Genomic DNA, 26,913 nt, shown 5'->3' on the forward strand with positions numbered 1-26,913 from the left:
TTTGCTGAACACTTGCTTGAGGTCTTGGATAACATATTGTAGCTCAGGGCACGTAGGAAAGGAGACCAGCTTCAAAGCACAATCAGTTCTTAGCAAAACTTCCTGTCACCCTTCCTCAGAGGGCATGGAATTATCATAATACACATCAATTAAAAGCTCTAAAAAGTAAAATATACTGCTCTTCTGTTTCCTGTCTGGAAAAAGGTTTCAGATCAATGTGTATCACAGAAGTAATAATGGCTTAAATTACCTGGTAAAATGTGTGCCTGGTTGGGGGGCTCCAGAACAGGGTAGGCTAGCCCAAAGTGTGTGGTGGTGGGGAGGCCAAGAGACCACAGGAGCACATGCTGGTGTCAATGGGAGAAGGAGGCTCAGGGAAAGCTCTTCTCTCTTCCCGATGACAGACAAAAATATAAGTTTCATGAAACCTAAAGCAGAAACTAAACAGTGATTTAAGGAGGGACTTTCAGGTGAATTCTATGAAGGATAGATAAAACATTCAGTCTTACTATGACAGAGTTCATCAAGGAAAAGGAGAGACAAATTGTCATCAATTTATTGTCGATCTTCACATATCAGTCATCCCACCCATACAGCTGAGAGAATCTACTTAGATACACTGGTGATAGGAAGTTCCATTTTAAGGTCCTTGTGAGGAGCAGACTGGCAAGGGATGCAAGAATTAATATGATTTTTTTTTTTTTGTCCAAGGGAGCAGTGACCAGGAAGGCCAATAAACCACAAGACAGAGAATCTTAGGCCAAAATTTTCAAAATAGGGTGTCTAAAATCTAGGCATCTAAATTCATAAATAAATAAACCTACATAAAAGAAGCCTTGCTTTTAGAGGTGCTGAGCACCCACAGCTCCCACTGAAGACAGTTAGATTTGTGAGTGATAATGAAGTTTGAGAGACTACTGGCTGGTCAAAATTATACTGAAGTGGGGGAATATGGAAAATTTGCTATTTCATTATTTTCTTTCTGGAACTGACCTCTTGTCCCATCAGACATTTGCCCTGTGCCGTTCCTGTAAATAGTGATGGCAGCACAGACCTCACGTGACTTTGGAGTTCTCTTGTGTGGGAGGACTTGGGGGAGAGGTCAGTCCCAGAACAAAAATCATCAGGTAACACATTTTCTCTGTGGCCTCACCTCAGTCCCAAATTTGGGGAATCACAAGTAGTAAGAAAAAAAATATTAGGGAAGGAGAAGCAAGGAGGAAAGAAGAAAGTTCTCTCCCTTATCTAAAACTGGTAGTATTTATCTATTTTGGGACCACTGCTTGGCCTTCCTGCCAAGGGATGCGTCTTCAGAGATATGAATGTGAAGTTGGTTATGCTTTATACAACTTTTTACGGATGACAGGTGGCAGCTTTACAGATTTCCTCTGTGGTGGCTGAGGCCCTTTCTGTACAGGATGCTGCTGTGGAATGTGTAGAGTGAACCTTTCTGGAACTTGTTTATGTGTGGCTGAATATGTGTCAATGATACAGCACTTGATCCATCTAGCTATGGAGGATTGGGATACTTTCAGACTCAGGTATTTGGGGTGAAAGGAAACACACAGATGTTTTCCTGAAATTATCTGTATTACACAGGCTAATATTTTAACTGCACTTTGCATAACTAGCATGTGCAATTCTTTTTCTTTTGTGTGTTGAAGTTTCTGTCCAAAAAAGTAAGAATTATTTCTTATGAGTGGGGGGAGAGTCAATGGTGGTTACAAATGACTAAGAAGAAGCACTAAGGCTCATGTCTTCCAAGAGGAGAGATTTCAGAAATTCTTACTGACATATATATGGAAACGAAATACAGTGAGTTAAGTTGGAGAGACAGTGGAAGCTAGAACATCAGTTCAGAACATTATCAAGCTGGTCAGCCTCTTGAACTTTAATACAGACCAGACTCCTGTTTTCTTCCCACTATGAAGAAAATTGAGTACGACACTCAGCACTTTTTCTCTTGAGGAATCGTTATCATTAGCTGTTGGAGGTGTGAGAAATCAGGATTACTTGATGTTTCTGATAACTTGTAGTTGGAGAGGGCACGAAGAAAGGATGTGGAGGAGAAACCAGGAGGATCAAAGAGTATCCATGCTGTACTCTGTCCTGTACCCATCTATCTGAAATCTAAGAAGTGGTATATACTACCCTGTAGGCCTATTTCTGGATGGAGGCAGGTTCTGTTGCAGTCATTCTGACCTGGAAGGAGGGGTTGGACTCACTGCGATCTGGGCTTCCCTTCAGTATTTTGGGACTAGGTCTTAACCCTCAAATAAAAGGAGTCCTTTTTCTGGTACCTCTGTTTGTGGGTACAAGTGAATATAGCTTCTGTCCTGTATGAGAGCCTAATGTCCTTCTTGGACTTTTGCTTGTCCTGGTTGTTAGCTACCACTTTATCAAGCTTTTCCTGCACAGTTGTACCTGAGAATTTTGAGGCACAGAAGATTTGCTTTGAATAAATTATCCACTGGCCAACAAGTTAGTTCTATGGATTCTCTAAGGCCATGGCAGCAATCTGTCTGCCTCTTTAGTATTGTTTTTAATTCAGTTGTGGCTTTTTAGGTCATCTCATCAGAACATTCTAACAGGTGGCGCTAACAAAGTACATGGTGCCAGTGAGGCTTTGAAGGACACTAAAAAAGCTTCAAAGTCCCTTCCAAGGTTCACTTCTATCTTTCTATCCTCTTTATCCTTTGGGAAGAAATCCCCCTCTATAGGAATTGCCACATACTTTTCCAGAAGTGCTGCCACTGCTGCATTGATCTTGGAGAAAAAAAGTCTAGGACCCTGTAGCATTTCAGTGCTTTGCCATCTCACCCTTTCCCCTTTGTTGTGAGTTTCATACTCCGCCCTACTGCCATCTTTGAAGGAGTAATCAATGAGATAAGGCAAATTCTCTTTTAATTTTCAATGGGAAATACTTCTCCCATGCACTAGCCTGCTCATCTTCTTGTTCTGGCAGAATCTTAATGGCAACCATCACCTTACTCCCCATGTTTTCAAACAAATCTGGGGGGAGGGTGGGAGAGAGAACCTCTCCTGCTTCTCTAGCTTGGTTTTATTATACTCCAAAGGGAAGAGTTCCCCTTTCTTCAGCGGAGGAATTAAATCTAATGGCAGAAGATGAGGATCTGGAATACTTTCTGACTTTTTCCTGGTTTTTGGCCTTTTGGGGTTTCTTTTGAGGTGGTGGTCACAAGTCCTTTGAGCAGTCGCTTGCTTTTGGGCTGGTGTTCTCTTTTGTATCATAATCATCTTGGGTGGGAGGGAGCTCCTAAGCCACAGTACACATCATCAGATACATAATTAGAGAGGAAGAAGCACAGAGGATCAGACCTAGGACTCCAGAGCTTCTTTTTGGCAATAAGGAGAGTCAGAAAAGATACCAGACTCTTTCCCAAGTGACTCAATTACCTACTTAAAAACCTGGGCTGCAACCCTGAAACTTTTCCCTTGGATTGTATTGGATTGGGGGTAGGTGAGTTTTGGGGAGATTTTTTAATGTAATTCTGAAGAGTGTACAATCAGCGAAGATAGCCGGTTCCAGGAATACTTGGCTGTTTGGGGAGGGATGCGTAGGCCCTACCAAGTCAAGTCTAGATGCTAAGTCCCTTTCCCTGGTCATAGCAAGGGGTGCATAGGCTGGGAGGAATTATGGCAGACATCCTCCTTTGTAGCTCCTCAGAAGGCCTCCTTGTGCTGTTTGGATTCCTCTGCCATGACGAGGGAGGGGAAAACAAACAAGGGAAGGAGCATGGCATGGGTTCCCATTTGAGAACCAACCCCCCTAAAATTTCAGTCACTCAAGGGAGAGAGGACAGACTGGGGGAAGGATATTGATCACTGTTGCTCCAAATTTTGATTTAGGATTGCAGTAGAAAAGTGGGATCACTGAGCAGCCTCTCTGCACTGTTAAAGGCAGAGAATTTAGCAGAAGGGATGTGGACAAGTCTGAAAAGCCTGTGGCATTTTCACAAAGAGAAGTGTAGCCCAAATATCTCAGGATGGGGGAGAGCAAAATAAAATAATTAAGCAAAACATCGCAGGATAAGAAAAAATTATAGAAATGTTTATATTTATCTCCAAACTGTAATTTCCTCTTGCAGCAAAGTCTGAGAAGCTATTCATTGTACTTGACATTGTAAGAATTTCCTGTTTCTCCAGAAAGTACTACAACGAAGTTATTTGGACAAAAGTTTAACAAAGTCCACTGAATAATACTGCACTGTTGCTTTTCTTGAGCTTGGAAATGGGATCTGCTTGTGATGTCAGCAGCAGTCTAGACTCCAGGGATCTATTAGATAGTGCTGGGAATGGGAACCGCCAAAGAGAGAAAGAGTAACTTTTTTTTCGTCTGAAACGATTGAGTTATGCATAACTAATATAAAACACCACCAAATTTATTTAAAAATACGTTACTACATTACATGATATACACGCTGTAGTATCCAGTGTTTGGGATTTTCCAGGGGACTGAAACAGTTCAGGGAGAACAATACAAATGCTTACAGCACCAGTGAACTTTTCTGAACACTGGTCCTGGACAAGTGACCAGAAATGAAGTGTTTCAATCTTGTAGTCCCAGCATGACCACCCACCTATATCCACCCACTAGCAGTCACAAACCTCAGCACCATTCACATAGACCACCTACAAGCACCCAAAGCCAGCATTTAAGGCAGAGGTCTGCCTGCACTGGTGATGGGAAGGAGGGAAGAGAGTGGGTATCTGCCAGTACTATGGAGGAGGCATGCATGCTGCCACCTGTGCTGGTAGCATAGCATCATGGCCTGTGCTTGGTTTCCAAGAACTCATCTTTCCTACAGCATTACACAAGTCCTTGAATTATTTTTCTTTCCAACTGCTGGCCAAAGGACTACGTAGGATGAATGGGATCTCCTTGTCTACTGCATAGATAGCAGCAAATTCATTTCCCATTGGCTCCCAGGAGGTGAACTTCCTGTTTTGCAGGCCACTTTTTGGTTTCTATTTTTTCCTCATTCCCTGCTAGTAAAATAAGAACTTTTGAAGACCCTCCTCTCCCCATCCTCTCCTTGACAGATAGTGTCTTGGCATCCCCCTTCCCCTCCTGTGCCTAACTGATCTAAATAATTGTGAAAGAGCTTTGTTCAGGCTCTCAGGCCTAACCATTCCTCCTCTCTCTGCAGCCCTCAGAAGATGTGGTATCCTATGAGTCAGACCTCTACCGTCAGCCCCATGACTATTACCAATATCTCAACAGTGATGGAGAGAGTCACGGTGGTAAGTTTGAAAAAATTTCCCTGAAGCATGCTACATCTTAGGATCCTGGAGAAGAGATATTTAGGGCATTCGGGGAGGAAGCAAAGATGCCATTTATGGTATATGGAGTAAATACATGTATTTTGGAATTAGTAACAATATTTATTCATCCAACACAATGACACTGTTGCAGCCTACCAACTATATCATATGCTTCTATAAAATAACTTCAGAAGGTATTGAAATCATACATAAATCTTCTATGCGTCTAAAATGTTGCAGCCAGACTACGTTCTTGCCTCAGAAGGTGGGATTACATCACCTTTATCCTTCATTATCTCCATTGCCTTCCTATCTATCTCTCAACCCAAATCAAACTCATTCACCTAGTTTCAGAATGCTCCATGGACATGGATTTGTTCTACCCTATTTCTCTGACCTCACTTCCATCTCTACCTCTCCTCTGACTTCTTGACCACTGAGCTCTTGACCACCATCAATCCCACATAACCTACTCTTCTATCTTGACCTTTCCTGGTTGCTGTCCCACCTACCTGAAACTTTCACCCTCCCCCAGACCCTGAGAATATGCCTCTCTTTAAATCTGTTAATACCGGCCTTTTCTCATCACCTTACAACTGATTGTATGTAAACTGGTTTACTTTGAAACACATGTTAATCTGTTGTTTCAACTTATACATGTGATATCCAATTAATGTTGAATTAGAGCTGTTGTGTACCTGGAGCTTGGAGGGCCTGTTGGTGTTTTTGCTAGGTTTTAATTTGGTGGATTCCTATATTTTAAAAATCCTATTAGAATTAAATCTGGGCTTTGGTCTGGTGGATGTAAGATCTCATTAGTGTTTGAGCTGAGCCAAGTCTGGACTCTTTTGACATTACTAATGTGATAAATGCAGGAAACAGTTCAGTCTGTTTCATCTGAAAAAGTGTGACCATTTTCCTAGTTGCCATGAACACTGAGCACATCTCTACTGATCCTTCATTACTATATGAAACAAACCACAATTAATAATTAATAAAAAAAATTTCCTTTTTGATAGTTAATTTTTGAAGTATTTTCAAATGTTCTGGGGGCACTAAGCTCAGTACTCACTCTGAAGTCAGACCACCCCTCACTGAGTGATCCACATCTCCCCCTGCAGCACAGCATCCCACCAGCACCATGCTGGGCCATCAGAGTCAGTACTGACTCAAAGAGAAAAGCATCCGCTACTGTACCACTCATTGCAGTTCCTCAGATTTCCCTGGAAGTTTCCCATCCATGTAGTAATCAGGGCCATCCCTGCTTAGTTAAAGAGATCTAACCAATTCACAACACACTGTACTATAGCTAATAAGAGAGATGGCACAGGGCAGCAAGTTTCTGAAGAGGCTTGTCTCACACCTGGGACGTTTAATTAAAAAAAAAAAACCTATCTAAATCTGCTCTTGACATTACATTCACAGACCAGATATGAAATTTCTAATTGCACACTAAATAAGGGACAGAGTAAGGGAGTAATCTATTTTGACCCAACTACCACTGTAGCTTTTGTGAAGGCATATTGGTCAAAATAGTCAAATTTGAATGCCTAAAGAAAGGCACTTAAATCCAGAGATGCAAATTCAAGTGTTTTATTTTATACACCCAAATTTGAAAACGTTGACTTTAACTGCTCTGTGCCTCAGTTTCCACATCTGCAAAATGGGGATTATACTCATCTATCAAACAGATTGGTTGCTACAGTTAAGTAGTTAATATTTTAAAAGTCCTAACACTCACCAGAATGCATTCACGTGTATATGCACACACACCGCCCCCGCCATGCATCCACTCCTTCCAGCCTTGGTCCCAGTTCTGCATATCACTTAAGCACATCTTTAAGAATGTCTCAAGTTCCACTGAAAATCAACAAGATTTAAGTACATACCTAAGTGCTTTGCTGAATCAGGGCCCTAAGGACACCCAGGCCCCCAGTTTATATGGACATTTGCCCCTTGCTAAACTTTTCTAAATGTTAGCAACAATGCAAAATCTCCAACACACACAGCTGGGTTTCAGTTCTCCTACTAGAGGAGGATAGGCGGGAACAATACCTTACAATCCCAACACACATTTCACAGAAATTATTGTTTATTTGTATTATGGTAGCACCGGCAATTTGCCACCCATTGTCCAAACATATAAGTCACAGTCCCTCCCCTGAATTTCTCACTATCTAAGACAACAAGCAAGAAATAAGAAGTAAAGGAGAGAAATAAACCATACAAGTCAACTCTTTTGCTGTTTCCTATAAATGTCAGCCATCCCCAAGTTGGCTAATTTCTTGTAGGCATTACCATAACAATGAGTCTTGAGGAGCAATATGAAGGAGCACAGGAAAGAGACTTTACAACCTATTTTAAGGGTTGTGTTCTTTGTATAAGGAGTGGTGTGGAGGAAAGTGCAAAGACAGTTGTGGGATAAATGGACAAACAAGGAGTCAGGGCTGGTGGTGGTATTGATGGAGTAAAAGGGGTGTCAGCATGATAAAATACAAGAACAGAACAGATTAGTAGCGAGGGGCAGAGTTGTGAAGGATTCATTAAGCTTAAGATGATGTATTCCAAAAATATATCACAAGACTTTTTCAAAATCCTCAGAACAGCCCTGGTGTGATTATGGTGAGCAGCAGACCTCTAAAGTTGGGGTTATAGCAAAATAATTATTAATTATTTTTACTAATACTTTAGTAAGCCAGTAAGTATTAAGTATCAGAGGAGTAGCCGTATTAGTCTGTATCCACAAAAACAACGAGGACTCTGGTGGCACCTTAAAGACTAACAGATTTATTTGGGCATAAGCTTTTGTGGGTGGGGTTTTTACCCACAAAAGCTTATGCCCAAATAAATCTGTTAGTCTTTAAGGTGCCACCGGACTCCTCGTTGTTCCAGTAAGTATTGTGTAGCACATTTTGTAAGACTGATGCAGTCTTAGGATATGTCTACATTTCGAGCTGGGGGGTGTGATGCCCAGCTCAGGGAGACATACACTAGTTCTCATTGAGCTAGCATGCTAAAAAGAGAGCATAACCATGGTGGCACAAACTGCGGGATGGGCTAGCTGCCCCAAATATATGCCTAGGATCTTGGATGGGTATGTTTTAGGGATCGTTAGCCTATCCTGTCACTCACACCACTGTGGCTACACTATTTTTAGTGCACTAGCTCAATGAGAGTTAGCATGGGTATGCCTCCTCAAGCTGGGAATCAGCCTCCCCAGCTCAAAGTGCAGACATATCCTTTTTAATGCAAGACTTCAATGTAGGAGGCTTCATTGTAGCTCTCTCTCTGTGATTAAATTGTTGCTGAGCAGAGGGGAGACCACCACGTTTGTGTGAGAGAATTAAAGTATTGTCAATGCTCATGATTTCATAGTTTATCACCATTTCATGTTATTCTGTGTTTTTCTTAAAACACCAGATCCTGGAACAATTTGATTACATAAGAATTTCAGCTTCCATTTTAAAAAAACTTTATAGCCCTCATAGTTGCAGAGAAAAGCAAACATGAGTCCTAAAAGCTCAAGAGCCAGAAGACAATTAATAAAAATAGAACAATATATATATTCGGGCTGTCAATAAATCACAGTTAACTTGCACAATTAACTAAAAAAATTAATCACGATTTAAAAAATTATCCGTGATTAATCGCAGTTTTAATCGCACTGTTAAACAATAGAATACCATTTGAAATTTATTAAATAATTGGATGTTTTTCTACATTTTCACATATATTGTATTCTGTGTTGTAATCAAAATCAAATTGCATATTGTTTTTTATTACATATATTTGCACTGTAAAAAATGATAAACAAAAAAATAGTATTTTTCAATTCACCTCATATAAGTACTGTAGTGCAATCTCTTTGTTGTGAAAATGCAATTTACAAATGTAGATTTTTTTTGTTACATAACTGCACTCAAAAACAAAACAATGTAAAACTTCAGAGCCTACAAGTCCACTCAGTCCTATTTCCTGTTCAGCCAATCGCTAAGACAAACAAGTTTGTTTGCATTTACTGAAGATAATGCTGCCCTCTTCTTATTTACAATGTCACCAGAAAGTGTGAACAGTCATTTGCATGATACTTTTGTAGCCAGCATTGCAAAGTATTTACGTGCTAGATATGCTAAACATTCATATGCCTCTTCATGCTTCAGCCATCATTCCAGAGGACATGCTTCCATGCTGATGATGCTCATTAAAAAATAATGTGTTAATTAAATTTGTGACTGAACTCCTTAGGGAAGAATTGTATGTCCCTTACTGTTTTAACCACATTCTGACATATATTTCATCTTATAGCAGTCTTGGATGATGACCCAGCACGTGTTCATTTTAAGGACACTTTCACTGCAGATTTGACAAAGCACAAAGAAGGTACCAATGTGACATTTCTAAAGCACTCGACCCAAGGTTTAAGAATCTGAAGTGCCTTCCAAAATCTGAGCGGGACAAGGTGTGAAGCATGCTTTCAGAAGCCTTAAAAGAGCAACACTGCAGTGCAGAAACTACGGAACCCGAACCACCAAAAAAGAAAATCAACCTTCTGCTGGTGGCATCTGACTCAGATAATGAAAACGAGCATGCATCGGTCCACACTGCTTTGGATGGTTATTGAGAAGAACTCATCATCAGCATGGATGCATGTCCACTGGAATGGTGGTTGAAACATGAAGGGACATATGAATCTTTAGTGCATCTGGCATGTAAATATTTTGCGACACCGGCTACAACAGTGCCATCAGAATACCTGTTCTCACTTTCAGGTAACATTGTAAACAAGATGCAGGCAGCATTATCTCCTGTAAATGTAAACACACTTGTTTGTCTGAGCGATTGGCTGAACAAGAAGTAGGACTGAGTGGACTTGCAGGCGCTAAAATTTTATATTGTTTTATTTTTGGATTCGGGTTATTTTGTACATAATTCTACGTTTGTAAATTCAACTTTCATGATAAAGAGATTGCATTACAGTATTTGTATTAGGTGAATTGAAAAATACTATTTCTTTTGTTTTTTTACAGTGCAAATACTTGCAATCAAAAATAAGTATAAATATAAAGTGAGCACTGTACACTTTCTATTCTGTGTTGTAATTTAAATCAATATATTTGAAAATGTAGAAAACATCCAAAATATTTAAATAAATGGTATTCTATTATTAACCATATGATTAATCGCATGATTAATATTTTTAATCACTTGACAGCCCAAATATATATATATAAACACATCTGTTAATGAAGAGGGGTCACAGTGTTTTACCCCTATCAAAAAACAAATGAGCAAAAAAATAAAAATAAAGAAAATGAGGGAATATATAAAAATAAAATATCATGATTTGGGGGAGCTGACTCATGATTTTTGAATGCTTAGCATTACTGAAATGATCAGATTTGTTAATTAGTAAAGTGAGAAGTAATGAGCTTATCTATAATTATAGACAAAGTGGCATTACTTGGGAAACATGGCATTTCTCTGGGAAGGGAATGATTCTGCAGAGAATCAGAAATACATTTTGCAGAGGCTCTCAGTATTTTCCCTCATTTCCTTTATTTTTATTTTTTTGCTCATTTGGTTTTTGATAGAGGTAAAACACAGTGACCCCGCTTCATTAACAGATACTTTTCTATAGCCCACTTTCCATCCTCCTAGTTGTCTAGTTAGTATTCACCGAGCAAAGACAACAGAACATCAACTCCTCTGGGATGAAGGATGCTAGAGAGGTTCAGCTCTGCTTTCTAATCCTGGACTAAAGCCATCAGTCAGCCTTTAGATTAGGGCTGTCAAGCGATTAAAAAAAATTAATCACGATTAATTGCACTGTTAAACAACAATAGAATACCATTTATTTTAAATATTTTTGGATGTATACTACATTTTCAAATATATTAATTTCAATTACAACACAGAATACAAAGTATACAGTGCTCACTTTATGTTTATTTTTTATTACAAATATTTGCACTGTAAAAAACAAATTTTTCAATTCACCTCATAGAAGTACAGTAATGCAATCTCTTTATCATGAAAGGTGAACTTACAAATATAGAATTATGTACAAAAAACCTGCATTCAAAAATAAAACAATGTAAAACTTTAGAGCCTACAAATCCACTCAGTCCTACCTCTTGGTCAGCCAATCTCTCAGACAAACAAGGTTGATTACAATTTGCAGAAGATAATGCTGCCTGCTTCTTGTTTACAATGTCACTTGAGAGTAAGAACAGACAGTCGCATGGCACTGTTGTAGCTGGTGTTGCAAGATATTTATGTTCCAGATGTGCAAAAGATTTGTATGTCCCTTCATGCTTCAACCACAATTCCAGATGACAGGCTTCCATGCTGATGGTGGGTTCTGCTTGATAATGATCCAAAGCAGTGCGGACTGATGCATATTCATTTTCATCATCTGAGTCAGAGGCCACCAGCAGAAGGTTGATTTTCTTTTTTGGTGGTTTGGGTTCTGTAGTTTCCGCATCTTGCTCTTTTAAGACTTCTAAAAGCATGCTTCACACTTCATCCCTCTCAGATTTTGGATGGCAATTCAGATTCTTAAACCTTGAGTCGAGTGCTGTAGCTATTTTTAGAAATCTCACATTGGTACCTTCTTTGCGTTTTGTCAAATCTGCTATGAAAGTGTTCTTAAAATCGACATGTGCTCGGTCATCATCCGAGCCTGCTATAACATGAAATATATGCAGAATGCGGGTAAAACAGAGCAGGAGACATACAATCTCCTTCCAAGGAGTACAGTAACAAATTTAATTGACACATTATTTTTTTGAGCATCATCAGCATGGAAGCATGTCCTCTGGAATGGTGGCTGAAGCATGAAGGGGCATACGAATGTTTAGCATATCTGGCATGTAAATACCTTGCAAAGCCAGCCATAGGCGCCAACTGTGTGGGTGCTCCAGCCCTGGAGCACCCACGGGGAAAAATTGGTGGGTGCTCAGCACCCACTGGCAGCTCCCTGCCCAGTTCACCTCCACCTCCACTCCACCTCCTCCCCTGAGTGCACTGTGTGCCTGCTTTTTTCTCCCTCCCTCCCAGCACTTGTGCCGCGAAACAGCTGTTTCATGTGGCTAGGAGGGAGGGGAGAGGAGGGGGAACGCGGTGTACTTGGGGGAAGAGGCACGGCCAAGGAAGGGATTTGGGGAAGGGGTCCAATAGGGGCAGGGAGGGGGTGGAATTGGGGTGGGGACTTTGGGGAAGGGATTGGAATGGGGGCGGGGCAGGGGTGGGGAAAGGGTGGAGTCGAGGTAGGGGCGCGAGCTCCCACCAGCACCAGGGAAAGTTGGCGCCTATGACACCTGCTACAAAAAGTGCCATGGGAACACCTCTTTTCACTTTCAGGTGACGTAAATAAGAAGCAGGCAGCAGTATCTCCTGTCAATGTAAACTAACTTGTTTGTCTTAGCAATTGAAAGAAGAAGTAGGATTGAGTGGACTTGTAGGCTCTGAAGTTTTACACTGTTTTGTTTTTGAGTGCAGTTATGTAACCAAAAAAAAATCTGCATTTGTAAGTTACACTTACAATAAAGAGATTGCGCTACAGTACGTCTGAGGTGAATTGAAAAATACTATTTCTTTTATCATTTTTACAGTGCATATATTTGTAATAAAAAATAATATAAAGTGAGCACTGTGCACTTTGTATTCTATGTGTAATTGAAATCAATATTGAAAATGTAGAAAAACATTAAAAAATATTTAATAAATTTCAACTGGTATTCAATTGGTGTAAGTGTGATTAATCGTGATTAATTTTTGTGTGTTAATCATGTGAGTTAACTGCAATTAATTGACAGCTCTCAATTGTAGAGCAATTATTGCATCCCAGCAGGCCAACATCCTCTATGTGTGTAAAGACAATGAGTTCAGGGCACTGTCCTTCCTTTAACCTTTCACTACATAAAAGACCAAAACAAACATGGTCTCCATGTCTCTACAACAGAGAATTTTCTCACATCCTCTTTCACTTCACATGAAATTTTTCAGAATGACTCCAGAGTGCAGATACAGCTTGGCTTTTACTGACGCTGTCCTTGAGCCACAAAGTAGACACTTTCATTTCCTGAGTGTTTTTCTCCTTTCTTCTCCCCTCTCTCCACCTTTGCATCTTTCTGAGCAGTAGGGAACAATTACACCTCATTACCAACTTTAAACCTACAAAGAACTTATAAAAGAAAAAGCTCCAACTCAAATTGATAATAGTAATATCTGGACAAGTGGACATTTATAATTCCCCATCTTCTGGTGCACAGTGCTGATACCTAATGTGGTGCAACATACCTATCCACACCTGAATGCTCTGATGGTAGGGATACTTGGAGACAGACATGGGGATTTATCTTTCAACATCACCAAAATATATTGGATTAAGAAACTTTTGCTGAAGAGCAGAATTGACTGATAAATAATTCACTAAAGAGAAATAGGGACTGTCCTCCCTTCACAAGAGTTGTTGCATATATGGGAGCAGTATTGTGCATACGTGGGTACAGCATTGTGTTACGGTAACTTATGACATGGTGCAGGTTTGTTACCTATCTGTGGCATGTGGTCAGTGTGGTAACTCCTGAGATGGTGCATAATTATCATCATCATCATGATGTCTGAATTGCAGCTACTTTCTTATAGTACTTCAGTAACATGTGTTGTGTTGTTGGCATCCTTTCGTCTCTGAGGAGACAGTGGGAATTGCAGCCTGTCATGTAGATAGATGGTTTGCAATGTCTCATGTGACTGAATAGTCCAATCCGAGATTTGCATGATCTTTGGCAGTTATTGCAAATGTATGTATCTTGGTTGGGAGCTGCTTGCTTCCTAAGGGCTCTTTTCTCTTCAAGCTGTAGGAGCCAGCTCCAGTCATGGACTTTGATGCCCTGATGGAGACGACGGCACCACTTGTTACACAATTCAAATAAAAATGGAATTCATTGTTCAATAGGCCAGATGACAGTGATTAGCAGGGGTGGGAATTAATAGCATTCTAAAAATTAATCTAGCTGTCAAGAAGAGCCTTAACAAGGAAGTTCTAGAGGTAGCAGAGGCTTTGACAGGAGTTCCAACAAATGAAGAGACATCCTGAAATATAGAAGAAACAATTGCTATGAAAAATGGCTACGGAAGGATTCAAGGAAGCCTGCTGGGAAGCACGCACAATGTTCCTATTTGAATGAAGATTACAAAGGCTGCACACGTATGAAGCATAACTCATTACCTCTTTGGTAGCCATGGTTATTGATGGTGGGAAGTTCCACAGATGAGGACTTGACACTGAGGACACCCAGAGTTTCATCCTGGGGTCAGTTACAGCATCCTCGCTAATCTTAGTTGTTACATTGGGCTGCAGAGAGGTGGTCTTTGAAAAAAGCCAGCCCCAGCCTATTGAGTGCTTTTAAAAGATTAACACTAGACCCCTCAAGCAGATCCAGAACAGGCTGAGGAGCCAGCACAGAGCACTGTTAAACTATGCTCTCATCAGTTTGTCACCCAAAAGGTGGGCTGCTGCCTGTTGGATCAGTTGGAACATCTGTGGTCAATCCTAGGTAGAATGTGTTGTGACAATCTAGACTGGTGAAACTGGTGAATGGATCATTGTGACTAAGTCTGCATGTGAAAACAAAAGGCTCAATCTCCTAGCTAGACAAATAATCCTCTGATATGATAGCCCAAATCCTCCTACTGGAACATTCCACCTTAGGCAACGCTGGACTGGATTCTAATGTTAGATTTGAACATTAAAAAAATGGTAAGAACCATCCTAATATCCTACTCAGACCACTTCCTCTTCCAGGTATAAATAAAACACTCTCACATTGCAAGGCAAGAAACAACCACCCTCATGTTTCCCCATCTGAAAATGTGTAAACTGTTGGACCTTTCCAAATTCCAGACCTTGTTTACAGAAAAACAAAGACCCCAAGGACTGGAATTAGTGAGGCAATACAACTACTCCTTGACTACTGCTATAGATCCCAAGCATCCCCTCCCACACATATTGACATGAATGACCTGTGATAGAAAAAGTAGAAAGGAAGAAAACAAGTATGGGTGGCCAAAAATCATTTGATACAAACAGATCCAGAGAAATAATTTCTACAGACTTTTGCCACTGTCACAAAGGAGGCAAAGGGTATGTTTACACGGCAATCACAGGGTGTGATTGCAGCTGAAGTAGACATACCTGAGCTAGCTTTAATCTAGCTAGCTTGGGTCCTGGAGCAGCGAAGCTGCGGCAGCGCATGCTTGCCCCTTGAGAAATTACCCAGGGCTCCAGGTGGGCTTCTACAGCTTGTGCTGAAGCATGTGCTGCCGAGGCTTCACTGCTCCCATACCCAAGCTAGCTCAGGTATATCTACTTGAGCTGCAATCACACTGTGACTGCAATGTAGTCATACCCCCCCCAAACCCCTACTCCTCCTCTGTCATAGCAGCACATGTTGCTGTGAACACATCATCCTGGGGTTCTCAGCTCTGCACTGGCTCCCCAATGAATGCAGAATCCAATTCAAAGTCAGTGTTCTGATTTTGAAAACCCTCCATGGGATTGACACTAGCTACCAGAGAGACTGCCTCTCCCACTGTGACCACGATCTCCTGTGACAGCTATGTTAGAGTAGAACAATGAAACTATCAAACCATGAGAGAAGCTCATGACAGTAGGAGACAACTTTCACAGGAGCTGGGGCTAGACTAAGGAACTCACTCCTGAAAGAAAAGAATGAGCACAGACCTCACCACATTCAGAACTAAATACAAAACTCATCTTTTCAATTAGCTTTATCTCAGTAAGTTCTTCATGCAGCTACACCCAGAAACAGACACGTTTACTCACATACACACGAACAACCGACAATTCTAAACAACCCCAGTCCCCAGAACCCTATAAACTGATTAAGCTTCTCTCCCTTCTTAGTCTGAAGGAAAAGTGAGACTATTATTCTTATTTCTGCTTCCAATACTTGGAGAGTGCTCAGACACTTTGCTGATGGGGGGCATAAGTACCTAGATACAGTCACGTACAATGACATCACATCACAGAACAAAGGTCAGTTGTCCCTCTCTTTCTGACTTTAATGCAACTACACTTGGAACGGTTCTATCCACCACATATCAGAAAGACGTTGACAGATGGGAGGGACTTCTGAGAAGAGCAAAAGGGTGATTAGGGGGCTGGAAAAACTGATTTATACAGAAAGATTAAGAGAGCTAAGTATATACAACTAGGTTAAGTGACAATTAAAAGTATGTTGGAAGGGCACATGATAGCAGTCTGCAAATATGTGAAGGGTGAGACAAATGATTTTAAATGGTACAAGGGGCTAGAACAAGGAGTAACGGGGTATAAGTAAGAAAGGGAAAATTCAGAGTGAATATCAGGAAGGGCTTTTTGACAATTAGACGTATTAGATGGTGGAATACTGTCAAGAGACATGGTGGAAACCCCATCAATTTAGACAGTTAGTGCTAGATTTTAAAACCCAAGTACACACAAATTTGTCCTTATAATTATTGACTGTGAGTGAAATGGAGCTTGCAAAGCCTCCAGCTGTCCCTTGGCAGATTCTAAATTATGCATCACCAATACAAAATTCTGCAGCACACTGAAAATTTGGGGCAGCATAAACTGAACAATAATCCAAAACTGAGACCTGTGTTGACTTTAAATTCAAGATAAGTAATGCAAGAAATAGTGTACTGGTTGTCTTAATCTTTTTAATTAAAAAACCCCAAACAAATGCCTTTTGAATGTATCTGAATCTATCACAGAAATTTCTAGTGTGCCACAGAATTTAGCACTACCATGCTACAGAAATGATGGAGGCTTGCCTCGGAATTTAGGCCCACTGTACAACAAAGTAGACAGAACTCACCAATAGCTCCTCTTCCCCCATCTCATCTTGTAAGATTCTGTATACGTGTGTGTGTGTGTGTGTGTGTGTGTGTGTGTGTGTGTGTGTGTGTGTGTGTGTGTGTGTGTGTGTGTGTGTGTGTGTGTGTGTGTGTGTGTGGTATAGTGAGGCATGGTTCCATGCCGACTCTAGCAGTACACCATGCTCTTTCTGCAACATATAGGATGTGATGGGGCCAAGTGGAAAAGGAAAAAGATTATTTGTGGGGAGCAATCTGTAAATTTTTTTCTCTCTCCGCCTCACCCCACAATGAGGAAGACTGTGATGACATTGAGAGGCAAGAAAAATTATTGGAACATACTAGCCCATGGGTGAAATGAAAGAAAATTTACTTGGCCCTAAAAGAAACAACTTTACCTTTTGTCCAGAGAGCAAAGGGTCAGCATTTACCATTTCTGCAACATATAATATATTCCCTTTGAAACCTATTAGGTTTCTGCCTGATGGTATCATACTACTGAAAGTTGCCATAGGATGATTGGCCCCCATCAAGGCCATCTTGGAGATGAGGAGATGCTGTTCACAGGCAGGATGATCTATGTAGAGTGTTATTTAGGGGTCTGGTCACTACATGGGGAAAGGGGGAACAGGGAGTGAAAACGTTTGATGAATGCTGCATGTTTCTTACCTCTATATTAACAGAGAATTGTTCTATTTCTTTTAGACCATTACTGGGAGTATCACCCACACCACATGCACAGTGAGTTTGAGGGCTTCGGGGACAACCAATTTACAGAACTCCAGAGTGTACAGCCTCCTCAGCTGCAACAGCTCTATCGGCACATGGAGTTTGAGCAGATGCATGTCCTAGACTCGGGGATCCCAACCACACATATTGGCCTCAACCACCAGGTATGGTTGTCACCTTTTGCACAGAATATAGGATGACAGTAAAGGGCATGGAACAAGAGGCATCAGAGACTGAGCAGTGTTTTGCCAAAGGTGTTAGTGAAATGCAGGGTACGACTTATGGATCTTGACATAAAACTCCCTAAGGAAAGGGTTAAACAGAAAGCCTAGCCTAGAGTCCCATAGAAGGGCTGGCTACAGCCACCACACAAAGGCAGTCACTAAGGAGAAGTGTGGGTTAAGCACATTTGTCTGGATGGCAGCTCACAGGCTGTCTCTTCACTGCTAAAGGAAGTGTGATTTTTTAGAGCTGCGTAGAGAAAGGATAATTCTGTTTCACAGAGGATTTTGATATTTGGCTTCGTTCCAATTTGGAACATCAACATAAATCAAATATTTCAGATTTCTCCACAAATAAGAATGGAGCCCCAGCTCTGGGGTAGTCTACTTGGCAGGTTGCCCTGGAGCTGCAAACCCTGAGGTCCCTGACTTGAATGCAGTCTACCTGGCAGGCTGTTCTGAAAGCCACAGATCCTGGAAACCCTGGCTCCACACCCATCCCTTGTAACACTTTAACAAACATGCAAAATTAAGGACCCACCCACTCCCTAATGCATTACATAACTCATGGAAGCCCCTTAGCTATTTATGCCATTAATGCTCAGAGTAAATAGAACTTGTGTATGTATATTGTTTTAATTAAACAGCCTAGGAGAAAATACCCTGCGTCTATGTGGCTAATTTTTCTTCCAACAGGAAACTCATCCACTGCAAAGCCTCAAAATCTACCACACAACAAACACAACAATAGTATGTGAAATGTAGACTATAGGGTGCAGATGCAAACAGAATCAGGTACTGACAAAAAGACAGGGAAAAAATGTGAGACACCACTCTGCGAGGAGCTTCAAGCTGTTCCAGTTCCAGCATTTAGACAAGCTGCTGAAATGCAGTGGCTGACCATTATGTCCATCCAGAGGCTGAGAATGAGCATTGACCCCACTTTGTTTCCTTGTAACCATCACAAAATGGCAGCAGAGAAGGAGATTTTGCCCGTCCCGCTGCTTTGTTCCACTCACCCATCCGCACCTTGCCTGGCATTTCAGTACAGAGGTGATAGGGCTAATTCCGTCCATGGAAGCCAAAACAGGGAAAGAACAGGTTACAGAATAGACAAATTAGATCTATTAAGGATGACGGGGCCTGATGAAAATCATCCTATGGTACTTAGGGAACTAGCTGAAGCAATCTCAGAACCCTTTGCAATTATCTTTGAGAACTCATGGAGGATGCGTGAGGTCCAGGAAGACCTGAGAAGGGCAAACACAGTACCTATCTTTAAAAAGGGGAACAAAGAAAACCCAGAGAATTATAGACCAGGCAGCCTAACTTCGATATCCAGAAAGATGATGGAAAAAATTAACAAACAATCAATGTGTAGGCACTTAGAGCAGTGGCTCTCAAACTGTGTGGGTAGGGACCCCAAAGTAGGTTGGGACCTCATTTTAATGTGGTAGCCAGGGCTGGCTTAGATTTGCTGGGGCCCAAGGCCAAAGCCAAAGCCTGAGCCCCATCACACGGGGTCAAAGCTGAAGCCAGAGGGCTTCAGCCCTGGGCACTGGGGCTCAGGTTACAGGCTCCCCGCCTGGGGCTGAAGCCCAGGAGCTTCGGCTTTACCCCCTCCCCCTGGGGCAGCGGGGCTTAGGCAGGCTCAGGATTCAGTCCCTCCTACTGGGGTCATGTAGTAATTTTTGTTCTGAGAAGGGGGTTGTGATGCTATGAAGTTTGAGAACACCTGACTTGGAGGATAATAGGGTTATAAGGAATAGCCAGCATGGATGTTAAGAACAAATCATGCCGAATCAATCTAATTGCTTTCTCTGACAGGGTTACTGGCCTAGTGGATAGGAAGGAAGCAATAGATGTGATATCTTAATTTTAGCAAGGCTTTTAACACAGCCCCACATGACATTCACATAAGCAAACTACGGGAATGCGGTCTAGGTGAAATTATAATAAAGTGGATGCACAACTGGTTGAAAAACTGAACTCAAAGAGTAGTTATTAATGGTTTGCTGTCAAACTGGGAGGACATATCTAGTGAGGTTTTGCAGGGGTCAGTCTTAGGACTGGCACTATTCAATAATTTCATTAATGACTTGGGTACTGGAGTGGAGAGCATATTTATAAAATCTTCAGACATCAAGCTGAGAAGGGTTGCAAACACTTTAGAGGCAAGGATTAAATTTCAAAGTGACCTTGAGAGTTTAGAGAATTGGTATGAAATCAACAAGATGAAATTCAGTAAAGACAAATGCAAAGTACTACACTTAGGAAGGAAAAAAAATCAAATGCACAAGGTGGGCAATAATTGGTGAGGTGGTAGTACTGCTGAAAAGAGTCTGGGGGTTATGGTGGATCACAAATTGAATGTGAGTCAGCAAGGTGATGCAGTTATGAAAAAGGCTAATATAATTCTGGGGTGTAATAATAAGAGTGTCATATGTAAGACAGGGGAGGTAATTGTCCTACTGTACTCGGCACTGGTAAAGCCTCAGCTGAAGAACTGTGTCTAGTTCTGGGATACACACTTTAGGAAAGCTATGGATAAATTGGAGAGAGTCCAGAGGTGACCAACAAAAATGATAAAAGATTTAGACAACCTGACTTATAAGGGAAGGTTAAAAAAAACAAAAACAAAAACAAAAACCCACTGGGCATGTTTAGTCTTGAGAAAAACAGACTGAGCTGGGACCTGTCTTCAGATATGTTAAGGACTGTTATAAAGAGGATGGTGGTCAACATGTCCACTGATGGTAGAACAAGAAGTAATGGGCTTAATCTGCAGCAAGGGAGATTTAGGTTACATGTTCGGAAAAAAATTTCTAAGTACAAGGGTAGTTAAATTCTGGAATAGACTTCCCAAGGGAGGTTGTGGAATCCCCATCATTGGAGGTTTTTAAGAACTAGTTGGACAAACACCTGTCAGGGATGGTCTAGGTTTACTTGGTCCAGCTTCAGCACAAGGGGATGGACTTGATGACTTCTCAAGGTCCCTTCCAGCGTTATATTTCTATGTTCTCCTCAAAGAGTAATCTGGAGTGCAGCTGTAATATATTGGTGAATGTGGTTTACAGAGCGCCTTCTGTGAAGACGCTATAAGTGTTACAATCCCCAGTTAGGGAGCTTTAGCTCAAGATATAGCAGCTCATGCATTTAGTGCTGAGCGCTGTGGTTTAATCCCCCTAAGTGTTGGTGCAGATGGCGGTCATCATTCAATTACTGATACAAGGCATTTTCAAGGAAACAGAAGCAGGAGGCCAACTTTCATCCTCATGCTGAATGTGCTAGTCACTACACTCACTACAGTCATGTGAGATCAAAGCAGTAGTTTGTTACTGAGGGAGGGACATACAAGAAGTTAGCTATCAAAAAAATTGGAACAGTCCCATTATTTTGTGAGACCAAATCTGAGTTCCAGATTGTCCTTGGACAGGTCTTCTTAAGAAAGTTTACTTAGCTTGCCCATAACAGCTCTCAGCAGACAACATTGTAAGGAAAAGGAAAGGCTGTGTGGAAGAAGAAGGAAAGAAGAAGAGTGGACAGAGGAAAAATAAATAAAGAGCAGCAATACTTAGGTAGTAGCAGAGTGTGGAAAGTAGCCAGCAGTTTCTAAGACCTCCCCTCTCCACGATTGCATTAATCATCTGCCTCTGCAAGCACCCCAACAGGAAAAGTGACTCATTGTGTAATATTTTCAGGATATCATACATATCACATATTCTGAATTTCACACACCGGTGCAATATGTGTTACCAAAAATATAGCAGATATGGAAAGTATATATAGTATGGGAGAAACTCATTCTGCCTCCTGAGGCACTATCCACATCTTATCCCTACCCCCTTTCTCGAGGCATCATTCATCCTTCCTCTCCCACAGCACCATCCCATGCTCTTTTCCCCCACCTCCAGGGGCATTGTTTAGCTTTGTCCTCTTTCCCCCTTTTGGTACCACACTCACCAACCACCTCCCCCTTCTCCCTCCAGAGGTACCATTCCCCATTTCTCTCCCATCTACTGACCTCCCACCCCCACCCCCACCTCTCCCTTCCTTCTCATCCCTGAAGTTGCAGTTTGTTCAACTGTAAAACACTTAAGGTGACTCTGTGGTGAGGTTTGGAGTTTCACTCTGGGGCATCTGACAGGAAACTTACACACACTCTTACCCAATCACGGCCCTTCCTGCCATGCTCGCCTCCAGCCAATCTGCCAACTCACTAACCGCCAGCCACTGCACCCTTCAACCAATCCACTTGCACACTCCTTATTGGGACATTTCAGGATGGTTTGAGACTCATCAGAAAAGTACCAGTCATTCAGTGTCTGACCCCAGACTGGGCACTGTGAGTCATGAACAGACCATGCACTCCCCCCCAACTTCACCTAACCCTGCACTGAGGGAGTCATACGCAAAACACCCTTCTTCCACCTAGTGCTGGAGGGAAGGGAGGTTAGTTCAAGAGGCCCTCAATCTCCTGGGTTATCAGTTTAGCACATTTCACCAGCATCGTATTGGATGTGGTGTTTTGGGGTGTATAGAAGAAGTGACCTCCTTACTCCCCTACCTCCTGCACTATTTGGACCCACACAGCAATGTCCCTCCATTGGTGGCAGAGGAGAGGTTTCCTTATTGTTAATCTCTTGCATGGTCTCCGTACCTTGCCTGCCTGACTTCCATGCGATTCACAGGAGGATGAAATATACCTCATGGTCTCACTATCACAAAAGTGTGAGGAGACAGTGCCCATATTTTCTCCTGCACTGAGCTCTGTTTGGAACAAGGGGTGGAGGTGGCAATCAAAGAGCAGCTCTTACATTCCCAAGATCCATCTGCTCCAGCCCTGATGTAAAGGTCTGCATTTGCTCATGCCAAGGGATCACATGTCAGTTAAGTATTGGCAGAGCAGAAGTACACTCCACCTTGTCACTGACTTACCCCCAACACCAGGCATTTAGCATAGGAACTGGCTACACCAGCTCTACACCAGGTGAAAGGTCTACACTGGGGAATTCTCAGATGGCCAGTTAGGGTCTGATTCCAGCCATTTAACATCACCTAAGTGGTGCAAAATCTGACCCAGTATGGTACACCCCCCACCTTAGTGTTGAGCATCCTCCCTCCTCAAAGCAGGTGAGGAGCAGAGAGAGCTGTCCCCAGTCCAGGTGGGATATGCCCCTGCAATGTTAGAATCTTCTCACAGTGCCCAATCTCTTCAGCAATAAGACAGGCAAAAGAGTAACGGATATATACCAGATAGACAAGAGGAAGATACAGTAAACAGCAGCCAGTTTTAAAATGGCTACTTTGTGGCCACAAGTATTTCGAATTGCCAAATTTAAAGGGGCTGCCCCAGAAAGTCTTTCTTAGAAAAAGATCCTATAAGAGGGTGGCTCTGGACTGGGGAAAGTTAACAAGGACCAGGAAGTCACCAAGGAATGTGCTGCTTCTGTATTTCCCCACTATATCACAGGCACCATGGGGGTTTCCTCACACACATTTAAAGGTGATTGTTGTGAATCCTCCCCAGAAGGTCTATCTGGAGAAAGCTCATCCCAGCAAATCCCACCCACAGGAATAATCTGTCACCCAAAGACATCTGTTAAATGAATATACTGTCTCCACATTAGAAAAGTGGTGGAGTCTCATCCTGTCAGAAAAATAGATACTTTGCATGACTATTGCCACACCCCTCTAAGAATCTCCTTTACAAGCAATACATCCACCACCACACCCCTAGCAAGCAGGAAGATACCACAGTGATGGGCATGTACACCTGATTAGAGAAAATTATCTCCCTTGTACAGGTGAGGAAACCGAGGCACAAAGGGGTGCTGTGATTGTGCAGGGCCTAAACTAGAACTCACTTCTGTCTTCCACTGCTTCATCCTCCCCCTCTTAAATGGGTCAAGACTGCTAAAGACAGTTTTTGTTCAACTTGATTGGTCCTCTGAATAGGTTTAAACCACACAGTATTTAAGTGACAGCAATTAAATCTCTACTTATGATCTTAAATAATCTCATGCACCTGTCACTCTCTCCCTCCCTTTCTGTTAATCTCCCCTCACACCTAACCTTTTCATTTTTTGCCCCTTGCTCTGTCACTTTCTCCTCCCCACACCATTCTTCCCCTCTTCTACAGGTCTCCTATTTGCCTCGGATGTGCGTACAGTATTCCTCTCCACATCAGCCCAGCTCTGATGAGGAGGATATGGAGAGGCAGAGTCCCCCTTTGGAGGTATCAGATGGGGAGACTGATGGTGTGGACCCACGTCCTGGAATTATACATGGAGAGCCAGGTCAGTAAACCCAGAGAGGCTGCATTGAGCCACAAGTGTGCAGACTGTGTTGGTATGATGTTGACAGATAGTGTTAAAGAATTAACTGTGTTTGCCCCTTCACTCAACCCCTAGAAGCTTCAGTTTCCTCTGGCTCCTCACCCACTCTCTTATCTTCTGAAACCTTCGTGGCTACATCCCCATCTCTCTCTCTCTCTCTCTCTCTCTCTAATCTTCTCTCCCCTTGTATACCTATCTTTTCTGCTCTGCTGATTCTGGCCTCATTTCAGTCACCCCTTGGTCCTTTCCTCTGCCAGAAGTTGATATTCTGGTGCCTCTGCTTTCAGGAACAGTCGACCTGCCTCCACCCCTCAGACTCTCCATCCCTTTCTAAAAAGCGCGTAGAACCCATCCCTTATTTGCAGTCTATAAACAGAATGTGTTGGCTAGTTACCCACACTTGATTGCTATCACCAGCCCTTCACATCTCTCACAGGGCCTGATCCTAACTTCACTGAAATTAATGGGATTCCTTCCACTGACTTTAGTGAACTTTGGATCAGGGCCCTAGGCCCCTGGCCCTACCTATTCTAACTTCTTATTGCTGTAATAAATACCTAACATTAATATAGAGATTTATACGTTGAAAGTAGTGCACTGGTTTTCACCCTCACAACAACTCTGGAAAGTAGATATTATCCCCTTTTATAGATTGGAAAAGTGAGGCAGTGAGCTTAAGGGTCTGATTTTCAGAAGTGCTGAGCACTTACAGCTTCACTTGAAGTTGATAGGAACTGTAGATGCTCAACACCTCTGAAAAAAAATCAAACACTAACTCACTTGAGTTACCCAAAACCACAGAACAAACCAGTGTCAGGGCTGGGGCTAGATCTCAGGAGTTACTAGCTCTTATACCTGTACTCAGTGAACCAGGCTACACTACATCTCAGCATCATCTATCTCTATAACTGCTGTACATTGAAGAATTTCTTCGAACAGCATGTTAGCAAAAACAACAGTATGAACTGTGTAAGCTTCCCCATTCCATGCTACACACTTGAAGCCATGAAGCTGTCTCACCACTGCCTTCTCTCTCTGACCCTCACACAGGCAGCAAGAAGAAAATCCGTTTGTATCAGTTCCTTCTGGACCTTCTTCGAAGTGGAGAGATGAAGGACAGCATCTGGTGGGTGGACAAGGAAAAAGGCACTTTTCAGTTCTCCTCCAAACACAAAGAGGCACTGGCACACCGCTGGGGCATCCAGAAGGGCAACCGCAAGAAAATGACCTACCAGAAGATGGCACGGGCACTGAGAAACTACGGCAAGACGGGGGAAGTCAAGAAGGTCAAGAAGAAGCTGACCTACCAGTTTAGTGGAGAGGTAATGGGAAGGGGAAGCACTGATAGAAAGCATTATCCTCACTGAGCACAGGCCTTGGGACCCTGAGCAAACCAAAAAATGAAGACCTCCTGGCTGGATACTGGCAGAGGAGACGGACGCATCTTTCTCTTTGCTTCACATGCCCACTTCTCTACCTTGTCAGGGCTTTTAACGTCCGATGTTTCTGGTACGAATTCCCTTCTTCAGCACTTGAGAATCCTACAGATAAGAGAATTCTGCTTCCATCCAACAAGCTGGACAGAGTTGGGAAATTTTAAAAGTGTATAAATATATTATTGTCAGAAAATATTTGTTTGATTGTGTTGTAATTAATGGATACAGCTGATGAAGTTTTGCCCTTCAAAGGCAGTGCTGTGTCATCTTCAGTGACACTGCATTAGCTTACGGCTTTTAAACTAGCATTAATACAGGCTCTGCCGCAGCTCTCAACAGCTAGAGAGAAGTTTGCAGATCTTGGAAAGATACCTGTTCTGTTTAAATTGTAATAACATGTATATATTTAATAAAATTTGATATAATGAAGTCTTGGTGTTTGCATGATAGATGGCTGCGTCACAAACTGGTCTCAACACTTGCATTTACACAGTATCAGCTCAAGTATGGTAACTGGGTATAGAGAAGAACAGGCTCCTGGACTTTATCAACATTTCATGTCTCCATGGGCTTCTTATTTCCCTGGAAATGTTAGAAGCATTCTCAGACTATGAAACAAAAGTGAGTAGGGATCACAGTATAGGAGGCTGTAGAATCCTAAAAGTCACTAGGAACCTGAAAAATGCACACACTAAAGTCTCAGATCACCACTGCCATGCATGCTGTATCATCATTTTCACCTGTGCATATTAAATGCAAAGAAGGTGCAACACACGACCAATTCAGAATTTTCCACTTACTTATACTGATGGTTTCAATTTACACCCACACATTGCTATGAACATAGCTGGCTTACATTAACCCATGCTGGGGTATATCTACATCCAGGGTTTAATCTATACTTGAAATATTACAGCAGCACAGCTGCAGGACTTCAGTGAAGATACTATCTACGCTAATGGGAGGGGTTCTCCTGTTGGCATAGGTAATCCACCTCCATGAGAGGCAGTAGTGGGG

At 42.1% G+C, this 26,913-nt stretch overlaps 1 protein-coding gene across 1 annotated transcript in view; it reads left to right on the top strand.

The window, feature by feature from the left end:
• The window catches only part of SPI1 (Spi-1 proto-oncogene), a 29,878-nt gene extending 3,553 nt beyond the window's left edge, over positions 1–26,325 (top strand). Inside the window, exons 2-5 of the mRNA XM_039538349.1 lie at positions 5,172–5,265; positions 17,878–18,065; positions 24,265–24,421; positions 25,511–26,325. Of these exons, the coding sequence (XP_039394283.1) occupies positions 5,172–5,265; positions 17,878–18,065; positions 24,265–24,421; positions 25,511–25,827 (756 nt within the window). The 3' untranslated portion in view covers positions 25,828–26,325. The remainder of the gene's footprint in view (positions 1–5,171; positions 5,266–17,877; positions 18,066–24,264; positions 24,422–25,510) is intronic.
• The last annotated feature ends 588 nt before the right edge of the window (positions 26,326–26,913 follow it).

This window comes from Mauremys reevesii, linkage group 4 (assembly GCF_016161935.1).
Source record: "Mauremys reevesii isolate NIE-2019 linkage group 4, ASM1616193v1, whole genome shotgun sequence".
NCBI classification, from domain to species: Eukaryota; Metazoa; Chordata; order Testudines; family Geoemydidae; genus Mauremys; species Mauremys reevesii.